The sequence below is a fragment of the Trichomycterus rosablanca genome, chromosome 17 (genome assembly GCF_030014385.1).
Source record: "Trichomycterus rosablanca isolate fTriRos1 chromosome 17, fTriRos1.hap1, whole genome shotgun sequence".
Taxonomy (NCBI): domain Eukaryota; kingdom Metazoa; phylum Chordata; class Actinopteri; order Siluriformes; family Trichomycteridae; genus Trichomycterus; species Trichomycterus rosablanca.
The window spans coordinates 6,130,479-6,151,920 of NC_086004.1; the positions used below are offsets into that span (position 1 = coordinate 6,130,479).

Consider the following 21,442-nt stretch of genomic DNA (forward strand, 5'->3'; position numbering starts at 1 on the left):
AAAATAAACCTAAAACAGTGTTCAAAGTAAACAAAATAAAAACTAAGATCAGTCACCATTGTTTTGTAAATGTAAACTTGAAGAGGACTATATTAAGGGCGTGTGTGGGTGGCTGGTTATTGTGAGCGTTCATTCAGACTCTGCGCAGGAAGTTAATCTTGAGCGTCTCAGGGATGTGCAGCTGCTCAGCACTGATTGATGGGATCGGCGCATACACAAAGGTGACGGGGAAAACCTTACGGACATCCAGCAGCAGTGGCGCAGGGTTTTGTTCTGTGCGCCCCTTCAGCAGCCCCTAGGAAATCCCATACATACAATTACCATCCAGAAAACAACAGCCCTCAAAACTGCCAGTGTTTTTACATACACACACTTCAGTTCTGTGCTCTCTCATACTACCAACAGTTATGTGAGCAAAACATGCTTTTAAACTAATGCAAATATAGACAGTGTACATTTCTATTTCAAATCTGCGTTCCTACCTGAACTATGCGGATGAAATTGAGCGTCACCCTTTCTTCAGCATCACTTTGTGGAGTGTACTGGGACAAAATCTTTATAATCTGCAACACAAAGCATTCATTGTCATTTATTATCTGTTTTATCATTCATTCACTGTCTGTTTTACCACCACTTTATCCTATTCAGGGTCGCAGTGGGTCTGATTCACTGGGCGAAAGGCAGGAAACACCCCAGACAGGTTGCCAGTCTATCACAGGGTAGGAACACACACACAAACACACACGTTTACGGCAGTTTGTAGTGGCTCCAGCTGGCATAACTACATGACATTGTACATACACAAGGAGAACATGCAAACTCCACAAAGAAAGATTTAAAGAATTAAACCAAGGCCGTTCTTGCTGTGAGGTGACAGCGCTGTGGATCTAATTGCTGAGTGTGGTTATTTTAGGCAAGCATTCTAGTCATGGTTATGGACAGTCTGGAGCCAACTGAAAACACTGCATTATCAGGTGTCGGAGCTCGTGTGGTGTAATGCTAAGAGCCATGGTGATGGTTCCAGCAGGGCCTAAGTGCTGGGGGTTCGAATTCCAGGCTGGGCTCACAAATACAGAAGGCGCCTTACAGTAGGGGAGAGGTGCACATATTTCATTTGTGGTGACCCCTAACAGGAACAGCCGAAAGAAATCAGTCAAGAGTTCTACAGCATATTGGCCATATAGCTAATGTCCAAAAAAACACGCCTGGATTAATGGCATTTTAATATTAAGGTTGGAGCTCCACCTGCTGGCTGGACAGGGAGTTGCATGTTTGATCTATGGCCTGTCCATCTGCCTCGGTCTTCTTGCTCATTTGGAGAAGCTGTGCAGCCTGGATGAGGGGCATCAGTGCAGCTCCAGCGCCACCTGTCTGCAGTCCGTGACTTCGCAGCCACTCCTCCAGCAAACTTACATTGTAGCTAAAAAGAAAGACATTTCAGTATTTAGTACAAAAAATAAATTAATAAATGAACTGAAAGTGAGAGCTTGGCCAAAATGAAATGAGTTCCATAGAATGGATCCAATAATTGTGTAAAGTTTTCTGCACCTGTGCTCTGACCCAAGCTTCCAATGAAACTGAGATATGTGAATAAAGAATTAGGGCAGTTGTAGCCTAGTGGTTAAGGTACTGGACCAGTAATCAGAAGGTTGTCGATTCAAGCCCCACCACTGCCAGATTGCCACTGTTGGGCCCTTGAGCAAGGCCCTTAACCCTTAATTGCTTAGATTGTATACTGTCACAACTGTAAGTGGCTTTGGATAAAAGTGCCCGCTAAACGCTAAATGCCGAAAATGTAAATGTAAATGCATTCAGGTAGCGCAGCAGTCTGTTGGGCACAACTGCTGACATCTGGGTTTGAATGTCAGCAGTGCTATCAGTTGCCTGGGTGTCTAGACAGACATGATTGACTATGCCTGAAAAAGTGAGATAGCTGTCACCCTTTTTGACAGCTTTTTTTAGTTTTATTGCCAAACGTTTATTGCCAAACTGTCACTTTCTAGTTCATAATACAGTATAGTTCTTATTCAGTATCAGCTTTCTTATATTGTGGGGAAAAGAAATCCTGACCGGATCTGCAGGCCCCGGTTCCAGCAGCACATGTCTTTGCGCAGTAGCAGACTGTTGAGAGCACTGGCAGCTAGCAGGTGTATGAGTTGGCGGAAAGCTTGTTCTATCAGGGCAGAAGGAAGTTCCTGTCGCTGCATTGCAGTGTGCAGAGCAGTCAGCTCCTTTAGCACAGTCGCCATGGTGGCTCCATCTGAAGAGCTTGCAGGTCGAGGGTCTGAACCAGCACGCTTACGAGAAATTATCAGTTTCACCACTGCTCCTGACATACCGGGGATGGTCTCACTCTCCAGCATGGCTGGAACTGAGGAAAAGCATATTTAGGATTAGGATTGCCAGTTAAAAGTTACCATGATAACATCATCATTCAATCATTAACTGTACCGATCATGGGCTGCAGTCGACTCTCAGAGATGGAGAGGAGCTGCTGGTAGGCCTGAATACACAAATCATTGAGTGCCCGCACCTGCTCCCTCAGCTCCACCTGCAGGGGGATCACATCTTCCCCTCTGCCAAACTCCTATATAAACAAAACATAGCTTGTGTTTCAGAATTATAGGATTGGTTGGATTAAACTGAAAAATAACACAATTAAACATTTAACATTTATAAACATTTTACTCAAATAAATTGCAGTTATCCACGATTTTGTGTAAAGTCAACTTAATAAAATCAATGTAGTGGGTGGTGGGACTCCAAACAATGTATTTTTTTTAATCACATCTGATCATCTAAAGTTCCCTTCAGCAAAAGGTGATAGTTTGGTTTCTCTTTCCAGTCTCGACTAGACACCATGTATTGGTTCCATGTACTTTTTAATAGATGTAGTGAAATTAGTACTACTCAGTTAAGACATTTTGTATACTCCAATAAAGAGAAGAATCTGTGTTTTGTTCATATTTAGGCAAAAAAAAAGTAGGGAAAAAATCCCATTGTTTTTACTGACTGACTTAATTGTATTTTTTTAAATATAAACTAACTCAGAATGCTTGCAACATTCTCAAAAAAGTTGGGACAGAGGCATGTTTACCTCGTTGTTACATTACGTTTCCTTACAAATACACTTTGTAATAATTAGGAACTGAGAACACTAATTATTGCAGTTTTGTAAGTGGAATTCTTGCTGATAAGAGATTTCAGCTGCCTAATATAAGACAGATCTGGACTGCAGACAAGTCAGTCAAGCACACGCACTCTGTGTGTACAAAACTACGCCGTTGTTGCACCAGCAATATTCCATAAACTTTTCAGTTTTATTTGCCTCTGTCACAGCTTTTTTTTAAATGTATTGCAGGCATGAAATTCTAAATTTACAAAATATACTGAAGTTGGTCAGTAAAAACATAAAAGTCATTTTGTCAGTTAAATAAAGGATCAAGAGAATTAACAAATCACAGATTCTCCTTTTAATTGCATTTTACAAAACGTCACAATTTTGCAAAAATGGGCGCATGTATATGGACTCATTTAGCTCACCAGTTACAGTCATTTGTAATTACTATAGGAGGTCATGCCATAAAATTAAATGGTCTACACAGTCAAATGAATGAAAACACACAATAATTCTAAACAATTCTAAACAAAATGTACATTTCTTACTTTAGCTCAGTATGCCAAAAAGTGCACCATATTAAAAGCTCAGACTGAGATAGAAAGAACACAGTTAGAGAAAGCGTTGGAACCTGTGTGGGTGAGTGCTGAGTGAGTAGATCTTTAAGCAGGTAGGCGTTCTTTAGCCACAGAGCCGTCATGTCTAAATCCCCAGTGTGTTTCTAAAGTGGGAAACAAACAATCCAAGTAAGCATGGGGGGGCTACTGCTTCTCTCTGACCTGTAACTTGCTTCAAACCATGTCTTGCAAAATGAAATACATCATTTAATTTGGAAATCGGTATCAAGTATGGTTTAAATATTTGACATCACAGAAATTCAAATCAATTATTTTAATCAATAAAACAGTAAACAACAAACAAAAGCAGAACAAATTATTTTACATCCAGCGTTACTTTAGATACCACAGAAAAAAAAGATTAACAGCAAAGAGTCAGTGAGTCATTAATCCCACAGTGGCTCACTGACATCCTGGATGTTTGTACCATATCATTATACACACAGTGTGTTTGTGGCTTTTACCTTCAGGGCTGCTTTGATGGCAGACAGTGCAGCGGTACAAAGGCCTTTGGCTCGAGCTTCGTCTCTGCTGAAGTCTGCTTGGCGCACACACAGGAAAAGCAGCTGTGCTGCCAAGCCTGGTGCCAGAGACAGAGCCACATCCACCCGTATATCTGCACAGAACAGCACACAGGGACATGTGGTGTGACCGAGCTAATTGTAACACTGTGGATATGATGTAGTGCAGACAGTGTGTTGTGAGAAAGGTGTGAACACAATAAGAGTTAGATTGTATGTGTGTGAATGTGTGTGTGCGTACCTGTGATAAGATTTTTAATCAGCTTGCTCTCATCTCTCTTCCTACACTCCAGTAGTCCAGTCATTGTGGAGTTCAGGTGTTGAGGGGAACATAACAGCTCCTGAGATGGCAACACAGACAGGCCTGCGAAAAGTGGTTAAGCAAATTTATATTTAGTTTAGCTTGTCAGCTAAACTAAATCAGCTAGATAATTGCAAATTAAAAGTTATGAAAGCAATCTAATTAGTGCTTATCATTTTTTTTTCTCATACAGGTCAAAGTTTTAGTGAGTACAGAACCTATTCCAATAGCAGGAATACACTTTGGACAGGTCATGAATTCATTGAAAGATCACACTCACTCCTTTATGCCTAAGGAAAAAATGTTAAAGTAGCTTATCCAAATACTGAGAGCACCCAGAAGGAGGCAACACCAACAAAGGAGAACATGTTACATTTCACATACAGTAATTAGAAGTGAGGATCGCATGCAGGTTCCTACCAGCTGCACACTTCCATCCTAATCTAATTACACATTTTTTTAATCACTCACCATATTAGCAGCTACACAAACACTGGTGCTTGAGAACCACAGTGTACTAAAATCCTCTTCCCAGTATCTTGTTTATTTGTTACCAAACATGCATTTTTTCATGATAAAGGAGTGTGACAAAAGGAAGTCTTGATACAGCTGATAGAGGCTTAAATGAAAGACCTGGGTTAGAGAGAATTCTTCTGAGTAGCACTGTGTTCTTCAGCTCTTTCATTTCCCTTCTCAACCTGCAGCACTCCTGTTCCCGGACCTCCATTAACTCCTAAATACAACCAGACAAACACACAGTCTTGAAAACAAAACAGGACTATACTCCAAGTGTAAAAAACCCCACAGTGCTGGACATGAAAACTGTAAATGGTGGAAATGGAGAGTAGACGGGGATAAAAAACAATCACCTTCAGTTCTTTGCTAAGTGGAACATCTTTAGTCTGAGCTTCCTGAAGCTGAAGGGTGAGATCAGCTTTCCCCTGCTCCCACTCAGCTCTCTGAGCCAGCAACTGCTTCTCCAGAAACCTGCAACATCACACTTTTAAACAGCATGTATTTGTGACTTATTCATAAGATCAAATCATGTAAATATACTGTATGTAAAAACAAGTACAGAACAGAAAAGAAAGCCCACAGAATGGTTTACTAAAATATCATTCAGTACTAAATGCAAAGAAAAACAGCAATCATATTTTGCTTTATTATTATTAATAGTAAAACAACCAAGAATTCATAGCATTACTTAAAGAAAATTGATTACACTTTTAAAGGAATACATTTGTACACTTGCATCACCGCAATAGAAATGTCACTAACCAATGCACTCACTCACTTTCTTAACCACTTGTCCAATTAGGGTTGCGAGGGGGTGCTGGAGCCTATCCCAGCTTTTCAATGAGCGCAAGGCACACAGTAACACCCTGGACAGGGCACCAGTCCATCACAGGGCAGACACACACACACTCACATACACACATACATTCACCTATAGGGCAATTCAGTGTCTTCAGTTAACCTGACTGCATGTTTTTGGACTGTGGGAGGAAACCGGAGCTCCCGGAGGAAACCCACGCAGACACGGGGAGAACATGCAAACTCTGCCCCGTCTGGAGATCGAACCCAGGACCTTCTTGCTGTGAGGTTACAGTGCTACCCACCGAGCCACCGTGCTGCCCGTCACTAACCAACTGCAAATACTAATTAACATGTAACATTTTAATAAATAAGTAGGCAAGAGAAAAACAACTGACTTGTTGGCCACCCTGACAGCATCATAGGCATGTCGAAGATCTTCTCCGTGCATTTTATCTGATGTGTCTTTAGACACTCCCAAATCTTCCATCAACCCATTCTATAAACAAAAAATACAATATTTAAAACCACAAATCAATTCAACACCCTTTAAAACGACTCAAAATCTATCTTCAGGTAGAAATGTAATTAATACTATAAAATCTGTTTGTTCTGATTAATAGGGCTACTAACTCTCTGTAATTCTTTATTAGCAATACAGTTAACAACAGTTACAGCTGAGCTAAAGATTTCAGTAAAAACATAATACAGTACATACAGTAAATTACAGGTTCATGAGAGGTAACTTTAAAGTAAGTCAACAGTCAATTGCAATAACATAAACAGCATGCAAAATGCACCCAGGTGTGCCTTTCCAGACTGTTAAATCAATTTATATTGCGACAGGTGGACTTCAGTTGTGTTCTTGATACATCTCAAGGACTAATACAGCACACAGGATGCACCTGATCAACATTAAGAGTGGAAGAACAAATGTTCTGAACATTTTTGTAAAATAAGAGATTTTAGATTTTGACTTTAAAGGAATTTTCCACAAACATGGTTTCATGCCGCTCAGGTGGCGCAGCGGTAAAAACACACGCTGTTCACCAGAGCTGAGATCTCGAATACATCGTATCGAATCTCTGAACTGAACAACTGCCGGCTACAGTGGCTACATGTTGTTCAGATAGGGGTGGGATTAAAACCGGATGAGGACTCTCTCTCTAGTGCGATTACTCTGCTGGCTGGGTGGTGGGAAAGGAGTGCGGTAGAGGGTGTGGCTCTTTGTACACAGCGCTGTACTGCACTGCACTCGTCAAGTGTAGGTGATAAGATGTTTGATTGCTGTGCACGTGTCGGAGGGGGCATGGAGCAGCCTCGTCCTCCCCAATCAGGAGCAGGGACCAGCATTAGTGAGAGGATGATTGATGGGTAGAAATTGGATGCATTAAAGTGGGAGAAAAAGGGTAAAAAAACATGGTTTCATCTTGTGGTTCTAAGTGACTAAGTGTAGCTTGGTGAGTAACAATAATACTTAATGCTTTCTGAATTCACTTTGTGGAAGTATCATAAGCAGGATTGACCAAAACCCTCTTTACAAGATTATAAACTCTTAAAAATGTTCTAACATCAATACAACATGTCTGTTTTGGTTTAAACAAGAGTAAAAGGCTATACTGTTGTTAGAACCAAGCTCTCATATCCAGTCCCAAAGTCAATCAAACCATTGTTAGTAAAAATAAAATTAACATTAGGGCAGAGGTGGGTCTCACCATGGGTGCCTCATAAATTGGGAATCTCTTGTCGAATGGGGAGGTGACACTGATTCTCCGGCTCTCCTCAGATGAAGAAAAGTCTGGAGAGCTGCAAAAGGTCGGAGAAAGTGGCTCCAGAGTCAAACTTTGAATGGAGTCAGTCCTTCTGTGTCCCTGCCAGCGCTGCAGCAATGCAAAGACACACACAAGCAAATCCCATCTATTTCAACTCTTATTACGTTTACATTTCTCTGACTCTCATGTAGCAGAGGTACCTCAGCAGTAGGAAGCATGCTCATATCTCTCAGGTTATCGTATCTCTGTTCTAAGCGTGTAAACTCTCTCAGCAAGCCCTGATATCTCCTTCTTTCCTCCTCCAACTCAGCCTGTAGTGCTGCTCCTGCCTGTGTTTCTGACTTCTGCTTGTTCTCTAAAATACACACACACACACTTAGCACATTAGCAGTATGAATACTCACAGATTCAAACAAGCATTGGAAGGCAATTGCAACAAAATCTAAATTCATTAATTAATGTATTTATTTATTGTCAGTTTTACCACCACTTTATCCTGGCTAGGGTTGAGGTGGGTCTGATTTATTGGGCAAAATGTAGGGAACACCACAGGCACAGGGAGAACATGCAAACTCCACACAGACAGTACCCTGGTCGCCTTGCTTGGAAATAAAGTTTTATTAATGTATTGAAATGATCATTGCATTATCTCAAAAGAAGCAATAAGCACCTCAAATACATAATCATACAATTCCAACAACAATAACTTTACAGTTAAAAGATCAGCTGAAAAGGATTACTAAAATATGTGTTAAACACTCTCCTACCTTCTTCAGTCTTTTCACGCTCCCATAAACGAGTAGCAAGATCATCTCTCTCCTTTTCCAAACACTCCCTCTCCACTTTCAAAGCTTTTATTTCCTACAGAAACAAAGGAGGTTAACACAACTTGAGAAAGTATAAATAACTAACTGAACAACTTATTGTGTTTACAATACAGATGTTTAGTCACCTGTGTGAGGCACTGGATCTCCTGGGCTGCTTTTTTCTCAGCTCTTTTTATCTCCTCTTCCTGTTTAGCGTTTAGAGAAGGAACGGCCAGGTTCTGCTCATCGAGCTGTTGCTGCAGTTTGAGCATGGCCAGATTTAGCTGTTCTATCTTACCGCTGTAAGACTTACGCTCAGCATTGAGAGTTTCACGAAGAGACGCACTCTCTCTGGCCTAAGACATAAAATCATAAAGCACACACTCATGCACAGTTTATGAATAAAATGTTACTATTAGTTGTTATGTTAATATTAATATTCAACAATGCTAGGGGCACTATTAGGAGTATTGTCCAGAACTTCCAAACTTATGGTGTAAAAGCAAACCTGCCTGGCCTTGGGAGAAAGCCCAAAATTTAATCTAAAGGCCTTAGCAATCTCATCAGGATAGTGAAGTAAAATCTCGGTCTTACTGCAAAAGACCTGATGATCTTGACCTGATGAAGGCTGGGACAAATGTGTCAGTGGCAAAAATAATAGGATCGCTTAACCAAGCCAGACTCCACAATGCACACCACCCTTGACCAAGAGGCCCAGGAATACCAGAAGGTATTTTTTGATGGGTCTGCACAGCTCCATAGCTCTGGGACACAGTTCTATTGCATGAAGACTCAAAACTAGAACTGTGGACCATATGGTTTGTCTGTTGCAAGAAAGTTGAGACTTGGGACCAGAAGAATACTCTCTGTATGGTGAAGAATAAAGGTGGATCAGTGATGATGTGGAGAAGTCCATGTTAACCAAAACTTGGTTAGGAAATCAGGCAGGAATATCCAGAAGTGGCTTCTCAGACTCCAGATTTAAATCCCATAGAAAATATTTGGTGGGATTAAAAGAAAGCAGTTGGAGCATGAAAATTATTAAACCTCGATCAGCTGGAAGCTTTTGCACAAGAAGAATGGGTGAAGGTTTAACAGGAGAGGTGTCAGGAGCTTGTTAGCACTTACTGAAATTGTATATTAGAGGTTATGAGAAGAAATAGATGTTCTACTAAGTACTGAGGATGATGAATAAAAGTGCACATGGACAAACTATGTGCATGTATAAGATCACACAGTGTTTAATAAATGTAGGAGAATTCTTTTCATTGGCATAATTTGTGGCTATTTTGTATTCATGTAAGAGCAGGGGTGCTCATGGGATTTTATTTAAGTTCTCACACCTACAAGCATCATTAAGGCATTGTTTATATCGAAATGACAGAGTAGTGTCCTCCTTCCCCTCACCTGCTGATCAGCACGTAGCTGCAGTTGCATGAGTTTGACCTCCATGCCCTTGTTGAGCTCCCTGTACTTCTCCACAGAGCGTGCCTCGACCCTCAGCCTCTTGAGTTCTGTACATGCAATCCTTCTGCGCACACAACACTGCATCAGCACCACCGCTGCCCTAACATGCCTGAACCAGCGTCGAGCAAGCCAGCAGCGCACCCATGCCTGCAGACATACGGTCGCCCGCTCCACACGGACCTACACAAAGCCATAAGGACAAAGACAAAGCATTGATTATTACAATGATTCATGCAAATGAATAAACAAAAAGCAGGTCAATGAAATGGTACAAGTATAGGTGTATCACAGTCAGTATCAGGTTCCATTCATCACTGTCGCCTAACTAGGCCACCTGGAGTGCACAATAGCTTTACCATTCTGTAAGCGCGGCGTGTCTGCATGCCTCTGGTAAATGCCTGGATGGTAATGGTGGCCTTTCTGACAGTAAGATATAGCTGTCGTATCATCATCATTCTGTATGTCTTCTGTATGACCAGAGCTGCTCGTGTGTACCTCAGTGTCCAAGCCAGCCTAATGTTAACAGATATCACAAATGCACGAATGAAGAGATAAGTTGATGTACAGTACAAGTACAATACATTCATATTCTTAATTCCTAGAGAAAATACACTTCCTCAAACCAGTAAGTCATTGCTTTAAACTGTGTTTCTTTCTCATGAAACTGTTACTACATTCATTTATTTATCTACAGTGACAGATTGATCCAGAGTCTAGACTTGGAATGCACTCTAATGGCACCAATCAATAACAGCCTACTGCAGTTCATTAACGCAACCATCACAAATCAAAACCTGCATTTTTACTCAACTTGTGTAGAAATTTGGCAAATTCCTAGTGCACAAAATGCTCTTTTAGACCCTCCAGTGAGAAGAACAGAGATTTAGTCACAATTTCTTCACTCGCCAATGCATCTGTTATATTGTCCATTCATTCACTTGCTCATTCACTTATGCATTCATTTGTTTATTGACTTTAAGACTGTGGTAACTCAGTGGTTAGGGTACTAGACTAGGAATGTGAAAGCTGCTGGTTTAAGCCCCACCACTGTCAGGTTGCCAATATTAGACCTGGTACCTAAGCCTCAATGGCTTCTATTGTATACTGTCACAATTATAAGCTGCTTTGCTTATTCACTTACAACTAGGCAAATCAATTCCTAATACTTTCCAGGATGTGTGGAATGATCTGCTACCTGCCAGCTAAGACTAATGCAGCAATGTCTGTAACCTAAGCTGCACAGGGCAATTTTGACTTCACTTGAATTTGAAGTGAGATGGTTTAGACTTGACTTATGTTTAAAAAAAATGTTGACTCAAGCTGATTACATCATTTACACAAAGACCCACACACCTGCGGGCCAGAGCTCCCCGAGTGTATCTCTGCAGGGTGAAAGTGGCCCAGCGAATCTGCAGGTAGCGCCGTCGCTGGATGTAACCCCTCACCCAGCTCTGGATAATTACCCCAGCTGCCCACAACCTGTCAGCCCTTAGCTTCTCCAACACGGCCACCTGACCTGACCGGAAAAAGACCTTTGTCTTCCCAAAGCAGTACTGCTCAGGATCTGGAATGAGGGCAGGGATTGCTTTCTGACAGGATGAACGCAAATCCTCCTGAACGTTCAAGCCACGAAGGAGAACTCTGTAGCGGATGAAGAACTCCTCATATGTCCACCTATGGCATAGTGGAATACCCTGTCAATCACTCATATTCACTTAAAAGTTACCATACATATTCATCTTATGTTTCCTTTATCTACAGTATCTGGACTCTTCAGAGAGATTATAATTTACCTGGATGGATAGCCTGCAGCACTAATACGGATAGTCTCCAGCACCCCACAGGCTCGTAGCTGCTGTACTGCTCTCTTTGGATCAAACCTGAGAGCCAAAAATGAGAGTGACATGTTACACAACATATAAAAAGCACAAACAAAAAGACAGCAGAGACCCTCACACACATGAAAGGCTGTTTGAGGTCATTGGGTTTGATGCAGCGGACATAATGAGGGGTAGTGTTGTTCAGTGTGTCCATCAGGAGCTGCAGGGACTGGCGAAACTGGAAGCCCACAGTCAGTTTGTGCTCACGGTGAGCCCTTTTCCCTGTGCGCACACTACCATTAGGCACAGAAGCGTGTGCTGATTCTGCTGACTCCTTCTGGAACAACTCTGCCACCAACTCTAACTAGGAGACAGAGAGGGTCAACTTAGTTCCCAATAAGGTTGTGCAATATGGCAAAATACTGCATGACAATACTTGGGGGTATTTGTATAATAATTTGTATGTGCCATAAAATAGTGATGCTACATGAAAATGATAATAAAAAAAGTCCATTATTCTCAGTACCAGTGATACTTCACCAAAGATCAATAAAAAGAATGCTACATCTTTACCTGACTGGCTCTCATTATATTGATGGGTTCTTCAAATATAGTGTCACGATTCTTATCTAAAAATCCATTACATTCATACTGGACCTGAAACAGAACGATACAAACAAACCCAAATAATCATATATACCATAGAAGTAAAAAAAGAATAAAGATTTGTACTTGGATGTCTGACCATGTCTGCAAAGTGAAGTATAATAAACGCTGTGTTGGACATCCGGGGCTTTTGAAAGTTGGGGCTTCGGTTCAGGTGCTGGTCATAGATTTTCCGTGCCCAGTTTTCATCTGAGCCTTTAGGAAGCTACAAATATAAAACAAAAATAAAACTCAGTGTTTAGGAAGGTAATTAAATAAAGGTTTTACTAAGATCATAGTCTTGCAGACTTTTTACAATGCAAATGAATAAATATCATTTTAAGTAGAACCCAAAAAGACAAGGTAAAAGTTTATGATTTTTTCTTTAAGTCTGTAGAAATAGAGCACTGCACTTTAAAATGAAACTCAAAACATTTAATCAGAGCCCTATTAAACATGTTTGGCTGCTTTTACTACTTGGCTAAGATCCTGGCTTTCTGTTCCAGCTGCTATTTTAAACAGCCTATTTATTTTGGCATTGCCCTCTATATACACTCTATAGCCAAATGTATTTGGACACCTGACAATAAGCTTGTTGGACGTCCCATTTCAAAACCAAAGGTATTAAAATAGAGTGGCTTATATTTGATCTTTTCAGCTATAATAACAGCCACTTTTCTGAGAAGGCTTCTCACAAGACTTTGAACGATATCTGTGGGAATTTGTGTCCACAAGCGTCAATTAATGTTCCAGTTTTTTCCAAAGCTGTTGAGTGGGGCTAAGGTCAGGGCTGTGCAGGCCACTGGAGTTTCTTTAAACCGAGCTCAAATAGTTCAAATAATTTCCCGTATTTAAGTAATTTAATATACTGTGCAGGCCACTGGAGTTTCTTTAAACCGAGCTCAAATAGTTCAAATAATTTCCCGTATTTAAGTAATTTAATATACTTCTTAACAATTGTTGTGTCTAAAACATGGCCAATACTTTTGTCCATATAGTGTAAATCAAGATATAACAGATAAATAAGTAAGGCTTTAAATGAAACTCACTCTGCACTCCTCATCTAACAGGTCCAGCAGGCCTAGAGACCCCTCTATGAGGGTGATGCATGGTTGGTTGTCACTAAACTCAATACGGTTCCAGGGTAACTCCTCTCGCACGTACTCCTCCTGCTCCAACTGGAAAACGTGCTGAAGACATAGCCGGAGACTAGCATTAGTAAAAAACTAAAGAAAGAGTCGTCATCGTTGCAGGTTTCCTCCCAAACTGTTGCAGAAATGTGATAACTGCATTCTATTCATTTTTATTAATGTTAGTCATTTAATTTGTAATTTTCTACTTTTGAGTGTCACTCCTCTTTACTTTCTATTTTAAGAAGACATTACGTTTATTTGCTACAGCTCTTACCTGGCATTGTAAAACATAAAAGAGTTACATAAAGTTCAACCAATTACATTATATGATCGCTCTTTCAGGGAGTGGATCACTTTCAGACATGATACACTACATATCAAAGTTTACCTAAATTTGACCTCACCATGTTTTATGGTGTTTTTAATTTAGTTTTTTCCACCATCTTGCTGGCCTATGATAATCCATAAGAAGAAGTTTGAAATGTGCCGGCTGACTTTAAGTGTCTATTGTGCAATAGTGAAAATTAAATTGTAGAAGAGGGTGGCACAATGGCTCGGTGGGTAGCACTGTCGCCTCACAGCAAGGAAGTCCTGGGTTCAATCCCCAGGTTTGCATGTAATAACAACAATAATAAAGTTTCTTACCTTGTTGAACTGTTGCTGAAGTTTCTCATTAGCATAATTGATGCAGAATTGCTCAAAACTATTTCTGTCAAAAGTCTCAAATCTGTGAGAAGTAAAAAAAAATTGACTTACAAACTCTTCTTAGCATAGTTTAGCTAAGACACTTTGTTTTTCATTTCTGTTTACTCACCCATAGATGTCAAGCACTCCAATGGAGGTTTTGGGATTCTCTCTCTTGGCTCTAAGAGCCAAGTTTAGCCTCTGTACAGTCCAGCTGAACAGCTGCCCATACACATGTTTAGCCAGAGCGTCTCGTGCCTCATTGGCCTTCTGTGCTGGCATAGGCTTTACCAAAAGCTCTCCACCCACAGCTAATCGCTGATGGCAAAGCCAGTGGGCCATCTGAGGTCCCTCTACCCCCATCAGTTTAGAGAAGAGCACCAGAGAGCGGTCATCTGCCTGCCAGATACATAAACACACACTTAGAGATTTACTTGGTTTACAAACCAAGTATCTTATGTATTATGACTTAAGGATAATCATGATCATAACTAGTTCATATATTTAATGCTGTGGTAACAAATGGTTTTGTTGTTGCATACATTGTGTCTGTATCTAAAGGGCTTGTTCAGAGGGGTTTACTTAGAAATCATTGTTTAAAATGGATCTTTGTACACTGATGTAGCTGCGCTCGCCTCCTCTGCCACTGGATTCAATATTGACATTCCCAAGATGGAGGACAGCTGCCAAGATCCGAAAGAGCTCTATCTGCTGGTCAGGTGGCACTCCTGCAGGGTTGGCCCAGATAAATGAACACTTTAATTAATATTTACTTTGTATAATGTTTGAACAATATATTGCAAGTATCACACAGTGTTAGCTTGCAGCAGTGTGCTGTTTGTTTGTAGGCATTGTAGCAACTAATGCTTAATTTAGGCAAAAAAAAGTGAGATGCATAAAAAAATCACTTTACAGTTGTCTTACCCAGAATAGTCAAAGCATTCCGAGTGTGCTCCATCTCCACTGCATCATCTATGCATGGTATGTTTACATTTTGTCCTTGATTAGTATATCGAAAGTATTCAGCAGAGTCTGGGAATAAAATCACTGACTGATCACAAATTTCATGTGAAAATGACACATTACTGCTAACAGACATTTGTAGCTTACTAAGTTTGAGTGCCCTCATTTCTGGTAGGTCTCTGGAGGCACAAAGCTGGTAGAAGATATGATAATTTCTTTCCTCAGGAGCCTGGGGGGAAACCACTGCTATCACACGTTTTGAAGAAAGACAATGCTGTCTATGTATCAACAGTACACATTATATTATTAAAAGAAAAGGAACCTGAAAAACAACTCTAGATTTTTCCAACAGGTACGTCCTCATGTTTGCTCCAATTATATGTCCTTTAGATCCAAAGCCAATCTCAATGTACTTTCCAAACCTGCTGCTGTTATCATTGCGAGTAGTTTTAGCATTTCCAATGGCCTAAAAGAGAAATCACATTAGTACCATATCAATGCATTTTGATTATAATAAAAAGAAGACAAAGCTTAGCCCTGTACCTCCATAATAGGATTGGATGCCAAAACTTTCTCCTCTACACTGGTCTGCTGAGTTGCTCCTCCAACCACAGCAAAGTAGCGCATGGTGAACTTAGCAGACACAGTTTTTCCAGAGCCTGACTCACCACTAATGATAATAGACTGGTTCTTCTCCTCCCTGCATGTGGAAAATCAATTTCCTTTTTTTAGTATGCAATTACTGTGATTATCATGTCTATTCAAATCATGAAGACTGAAACAACCACTTCAGGATGTAGTTTTAAATTCCTAAATAGACCAGCGTGCATAACCTGTATTACAATCAGATAAACCACTATTACGTTTAACATTTCTGTTTCTAGAGAAATTACGTCTTTAATTATGCACAGTGTAATTTTTTAAAAACCAAACCTGTATACGTCTTGTAAGATTGTTCATTTACATGCTAATGTTTAAAAACCAATAAGACTGTAACTTTAAAATTTCAAAAAGCTTAACTGCATAACAAGGTTATAAAGGCCAACATCCCAGACAACCACAACACTTTCTTCTTTAAGGTGAATTAGTAAAATGCGTGTAAACGTTTGATAAGCATTTCAGCATTTCATCAGCAGCTTAATTTGGTCAGGGATAAACCTGGATCTTAATTGGTTCTCCATTTGGATTCTTTAGAGATTCACGTGTTCAAGGTGTGTTGTGTCACAACCATGCTGAAAACTAAAAAGGCTGAGATATAAAAGCTGAGAGAGAGAGAGGAGATCATTTTATTTCACCAAAGGGGCAGTGGGTAAAGAAGATGTCCAAAACCATGGACATTTTCAGAGACACCATTAGGAGTACTCTGGAAGTTCCAAACTTAATTTCATCCATTCCATACATTCATTTCATCAAGGTCTCAGCAATATCATTAGGACAATTAAGAAAACCCTCATGTTACAGTAATAGACTTAAAGAAGGACCTGATGAGGGCTGTGGGACAAATGTGTGGCAATCATAAGAAGCTCATCTAACAACCAAGGCTATCATGGCTGGACTCCACGACACAAACCACTCTTGACCATAAAGCACAAAAAGGTTCAATGAATTAAAACTGTAACTGTTTAGGCATATGGATCGACAGTCTGTCTGCTGCAGGAAAGGTAAGGCTTATAACCAGAGGTAGAAAACTAGATATTTTTCATTTAAACTCAAAATGTCAACTTATATTCTCAAAGTTGCTTATACGTATCAATGAATATTCTTCTTGTTGTATATACACATCACTATAATACCCTTTAAGTTGAGGGGGGTTAAATATGTCTGATTGCAACTGGGGGAAAAAAGTCATTATTTAATACACTATGTAGTTCCATATTAAAAAGAAGAGAGCACACATTGAGATTCAGCCCATGAGTGCAGTATAATGATGACTGATGACCTGCTCATGGTACGGTAGGCATCCTCAGCTATGGAGAAAATATGCGGGTCCATATCAGCCGTGTCTTGACCGCGGTATGCATCAATCACTTCTTCTCCATAGATGGGAAGCTGTTCATATGGGTTCAGGGCCACTAATACAATTCCTACACAAATGAGGGGGGAATAAAAGGGTCAGCACATTTAAAAGTTGCCCACATTTATCCATATGTCAGTAATGTATACAGTGGGGTGTTATTGTAAAAATGGTATATTAGTTACATCCTGGTCAGTAAAACAATTACCACTACAAATTGTATAGACAACCGTGATGCACAAAACACGGACCCTACTGTAGATAACAATTATCTTCAGGCTTCACTAGCTGACCTTAATTGTTCATAAAGATTTAACATTTGTCTTATCTGACCAGAGAAATTTATTTCCTCGTGTTGCCTGTCAGTGCTGCAGAAATGGTTGTCCATCTTAGAGGTTCTCACTTCTCTGCACAAGATTTTTAGAGCTCTTTTAAATTGACCATTGGGATTTTACCCCCTGACCAAGACACAATTCTAAGACAATTCAAGGTTCTGACAATATTCTTCTATTTTATTGGATTTATTAAGACCACCATGGCATGGCTTTTTTGATTTTTAATTAATTTTCAACAAAACCTTAATCGTGTTTTCACTTTGTCATTATGAATGATCATGTGTAGATTGATGGGTAAAATGTCAATTCTTTTAATTCAAAATCAAATCAACAACACAATAACGTGCAAAATGTCAAGGTGTCTCAATAATTTCTTTTATCACAGCACCAGTGAAATAGCAAAATCTTATAGGTAGATTTTTGTCAGGCAATACATGCCATATCACCTACTGGTTCAATTTCCTGGACTATAGAGTTTTAGAGTTCGGGATCACTGTCATTTACCCATAAAGTCCACTAACTTTTCAGGTTCATAATCCTAATTTATTAGGCCCCTAATCTTGTGTTCTAATGTCCAGTTTTCTATGTTTTAGATTCCTAGTCTAAGTTATGCAGTGTGTTTTGCGCACCACAATAGGTGTAGATGCTGTTGTAATGGAGAAAGCGAACACGCAGGTTGTGGAGCACAGCCGGTTCGTGCAGAAAACTAAGCGCTGTTAAGTCATTTTCACCCTCCAGAATATCTGGGTTTCCCAGCGGTGGAAGACCAGCAGTGGAGGACACTGGGAACTCTATGACCTGAGGAGGAAAGTCAGAACAGGATTGTAGGGCCTAGTAGATATTTGCATGTCCATGTTGTAGTTTTGGTTTTGATTATGTAATAAATGTGGGTGAATGTGTGTCTTACTTTTCCATCGCTCAGCTTTATTGTGAGTTGCTGGTCTCCAGGTCTGTAGTCCTGTTCGAGCTGAGCACACACCCACACTTCCTCAGGATCCGGCACCCACACAGAAGCTCGCTTGAGACAAAATGGTTTTAATATTCATATTTATATATATTCACTGAGATCCCATTTTACATTTTTGCAAGTGGTTACATGCTATCTATATGTATGTCTGTTTCCCTTTTTAAGGTCTTTTGGCCACACCCTCAGGCAACAGGTACTGTGTATAAAATACATAATTTATTAATTCTACTTACTCATCAAAAAAAAAAAAAATCATTAATTCATTTGCTTAATCAAGGTCAGGGTTGCATTAAGGCTGTTTAGGTCTCTGGTCTCTAGGTCTCTTATGGAAGCACTTCTGTAAGTCTGCTAAAAATGCCGAAAATGAAAAAGTAAATGTGTGTGTTTCAAGCCCCACCTCTGCAAGGCTGCTACTGTTGGGCCCTTAAGCATGCATAGCCTTTTAATTGCTTGGATTGTTCTTGGTCCCATAAACAATGCAAATGCATAACATGTAAATAGATCTGCATATACAGTAGTGTTCAAAATAATAGCAGTCCAACACCATTAACCTGATAAATCACTGTTTTTAGCAGAAATGCTATTTCTACATAGCAAAAAATTGACTTGAAAGTGTAGTAGAGTAATGAAAACAAAACAAACCCAACAATTAGGACATACGTGCCACTCATTCTGAGTAATCGAAGCATTGATTGAAAGGGGGTTGTTCAAAATAATAGCAGTGAGGAGTTCAATTGGTGAAGTCATTCATTCTGCAGAAGAACGGGTGTCAGTTTTGGCCCTTATTTAATGTAGGAGGGAGGGTGGCAAATGTTGCACAGGTTGGTCATAGCACATTTCCTTTTGAAATACTGGGGAAAATGAGTTGTTCCAGACATTGTTCTGATGAACAGCGTACTTTGATTAAAAAGTTGATTGTAGAGAGAAAAAACATACAGAGAAGTGCAGCAAATTATAGCCTGCTCAGCTAAAATGATCTCAAATGCCTTGAAGTGACAACCAAAACCTGAAAGCGTGGAACTACTGTTCAATTGGATCGAAGATTAGCCAAAATAGCAAATACTCAGTCAATGATCACCTCCAGAAAGATCAAGGAACATCTAAATTTACCAGTGAGTACAGAAGATGATTAAATGAAGCCAATTTACCAGCAAGAACTCCTTGCAAAGTCCCGTTGTTAAGAAAAAGACGTTTCCTGAATGGGTTAACATTTGCCAAGGAACACATTGACTGGTCCAAAGAGAAATGGCTCAACATTTTGTGGACTGGTGAAAGCAAAATTGTTCTATTTGGGTCTAGTGGCCGTAGACAGTATGTCAGACGACCCCCAAGCACTGAATTCTAGCCAAAGTTCACTGTGAAGACAGTAAAGCATGGTGGTACAAAATGATGATATGGGGATGTTTATCATACCATGGTGTTACGCCTATTTATCGCATACGAGGGATCATGGATCAGTTTAAATATATCAGAATACTTGAGCAGATCATGTTGCCCTATGTTGAAGAAGAAATGTCCTTAAAATGGGTGTTTCAACATGACAATGACCCAAGACATCTTGGTTACAGACAAACAAGATTGAGGTAATAGAGTGACCAGCCCAATCCCCTGACTTCAATCTCATAGAGAACTTGTGGGCTGATATCTGAAACGTGTTTTTTTTAGGCAAAACCCAAAATTGCAGAAGAACTGTGGAATGTAGTGTAATCATCCTGGACTGGAATACCTGTTCAGAGGTGCCAGAAGTTGGTTGACTCCATGCAACACAGATCTCGGAAACAATTGTTCTGCCACTAAATATTAGTTCAGTAATTTAAAGTAAAGTGAAACCTCAAACATTTTTTCATGTTATAGATAAATTTTTTGAGTTTTTAAAGAAAAATTCTGGCTATTATTAAATACTGCTATTATTTTGAACAGCCTAATATTCATTTTTCTTAATTTTCTGTAAAGGATTGACACAAACTGACAAAATTTTGTTAATGTTTTTATTTAGAATTGAAAGTGTAGTATTTTCAGTGCATTTGCATTTATGGAAATAAAAGTTATTATAATGATTTTGTGCTTTATTCGCTTTTTTAAAATCACTGCTATTTTTTTGAACACCACTGTAGCAAGCATTAAAAGTATTGCTATCAGCCTATTCACACTTAGATTTAATAGACATTTATCACTGCACCTGACTGCTTCTAATCACTTTAAAAGATATAAAAAATTATTTTATACTTATACTTGACTGATCTACAGATTTCATTGCACATTGAAATCACATTCTGAACAGATCACACCTTTAATCTCTAAAGTAAGGGTGCACAGCTCTAATCCTGGAAGGTACACTTAGTGATTTTCCTGCTCAATGACATCTGATCCAGCTCGCCTGGTAATTATCAGATTTAGGAAGTGTGTTACAGCCAGAAACTCGCCAAATTGTGCTGGATGCTGGTACTCCAGGAACAGAGTTGTGTTCCTCTGCTCTAAAGGTTTCCCCTAGAGAACCCTTTTGGTTAAAATGGAACCTTTGTAGGTTTTTAAATACAACAAAACAGTGAATGCTATCATCAATCCTCTCAGTTTTTATTAGTGACATGTAAATCTAAGGTTCCTGAGTGTGTCAACACAGGGGCTGCATTTCTTTAGCATCAGCACAAAAGGCCTGTTTGCATTAAACATTAACAGCGGTCATTCATTTCTCCTAGCTGTTACGGTTTTTCATCAGAAATAAAAACACAACTTTAAAATCCTAAAACACCAGAGTAACATTGTAATCCTCACATAAGTCAGTTTTTAACATAAAATTATTTTGATAAATACAATTATGGTAGAATATGCTTCTGTGTAACAACAAACACATCGTTGCTAGGTAAACAGACGTCTATTCTTACCTTAGTGTAGAGTTCAGGAGATTCCATATTAACCAGACCTTGTATCTAAACCAGACAATTTGTGCCAGAAAAGCCAGAAAAAT

At 39.6% G+C, this 21,442-nt stretch overlaps 1 protein-coding gene across 1 annotated transcript; it reads right to left on the reverse strand.

Annotated features, from left to right (window-relative positions):
* Positions 1-58: 58 nt before the first annotated feature.
* On the reverse strand, positions 59-21,386 carry si:dkey-110c1.10 (unconventional myosin-Vc). The gene is made up of 34 exons (XM_063013519.1): positions 21,360-21,386; positions 18,418-18,528; positions 18,140-18,308; positions 17,101-17,245; positions 15,705-15,861; positions 15,484-15,627; positions 15,309-15,390; positions 15,123-15,230; positions 14,814-14,926; positions 14,329-14,597; positions 14,160-14,241; positions 13,431-13,571; positions 12,482-12,607; positions 12,310-12,393; positions 11,877-12,100; positions 11,710-11,796; positions 11,270-11,590; positions 10,273-10,429; positions 9,857-10,096; positions 8,596-8,805; positions 8,411-8,504; positions 7,844-7,998; positions 7,587-7,751; positions 6,270-6,370; positions 5,421-5,544; positions 5,191-5,290; positions 4,498-4,620; positions 4,200-4,351; positions 3,750-3,839; positions 2,452-2,587; positions 2,071-2,371; positions 1,246-1,420; positions 483-563; positions 59-295 (listed from the first exon to the last, which is right to left on the reverse strand). The coding sequence occupies exons 1-34, from the start codon at positions 21,384-21,386 to the stop codon at positions 134-136; spliced, it is 4,956 nt and encodes a 1,651-aa protein (XP_062869589.1). The 3' UTR covers positions 59-133.
* Between the last annotated feature and the right edge of the window lie 56 nt (positions 21,387-21,442).

Coding starts and splice junctions, on each gene's coding strand:
- si:dkey-110c1.10 (XM_063013519.1), bottom strand. CDS start 21,386: ATGGAATCTCCTGAACTCTACACTAAG. Junction 10,430..11,269: donor CGGGGAGCTCTGGCCCGCAG/GTGTGTGGGTCT, acceptor TGTTAACATTAG/GCTGGCTTGGACACTGAGGT. Junction 8,806..9,856: donor AGCTACGTGCTGATCAGCAG/GTGAGGGGAAGG, acceptor TTTATGTCTTAG/GCCAGAGAGAGTGCGTCTCT.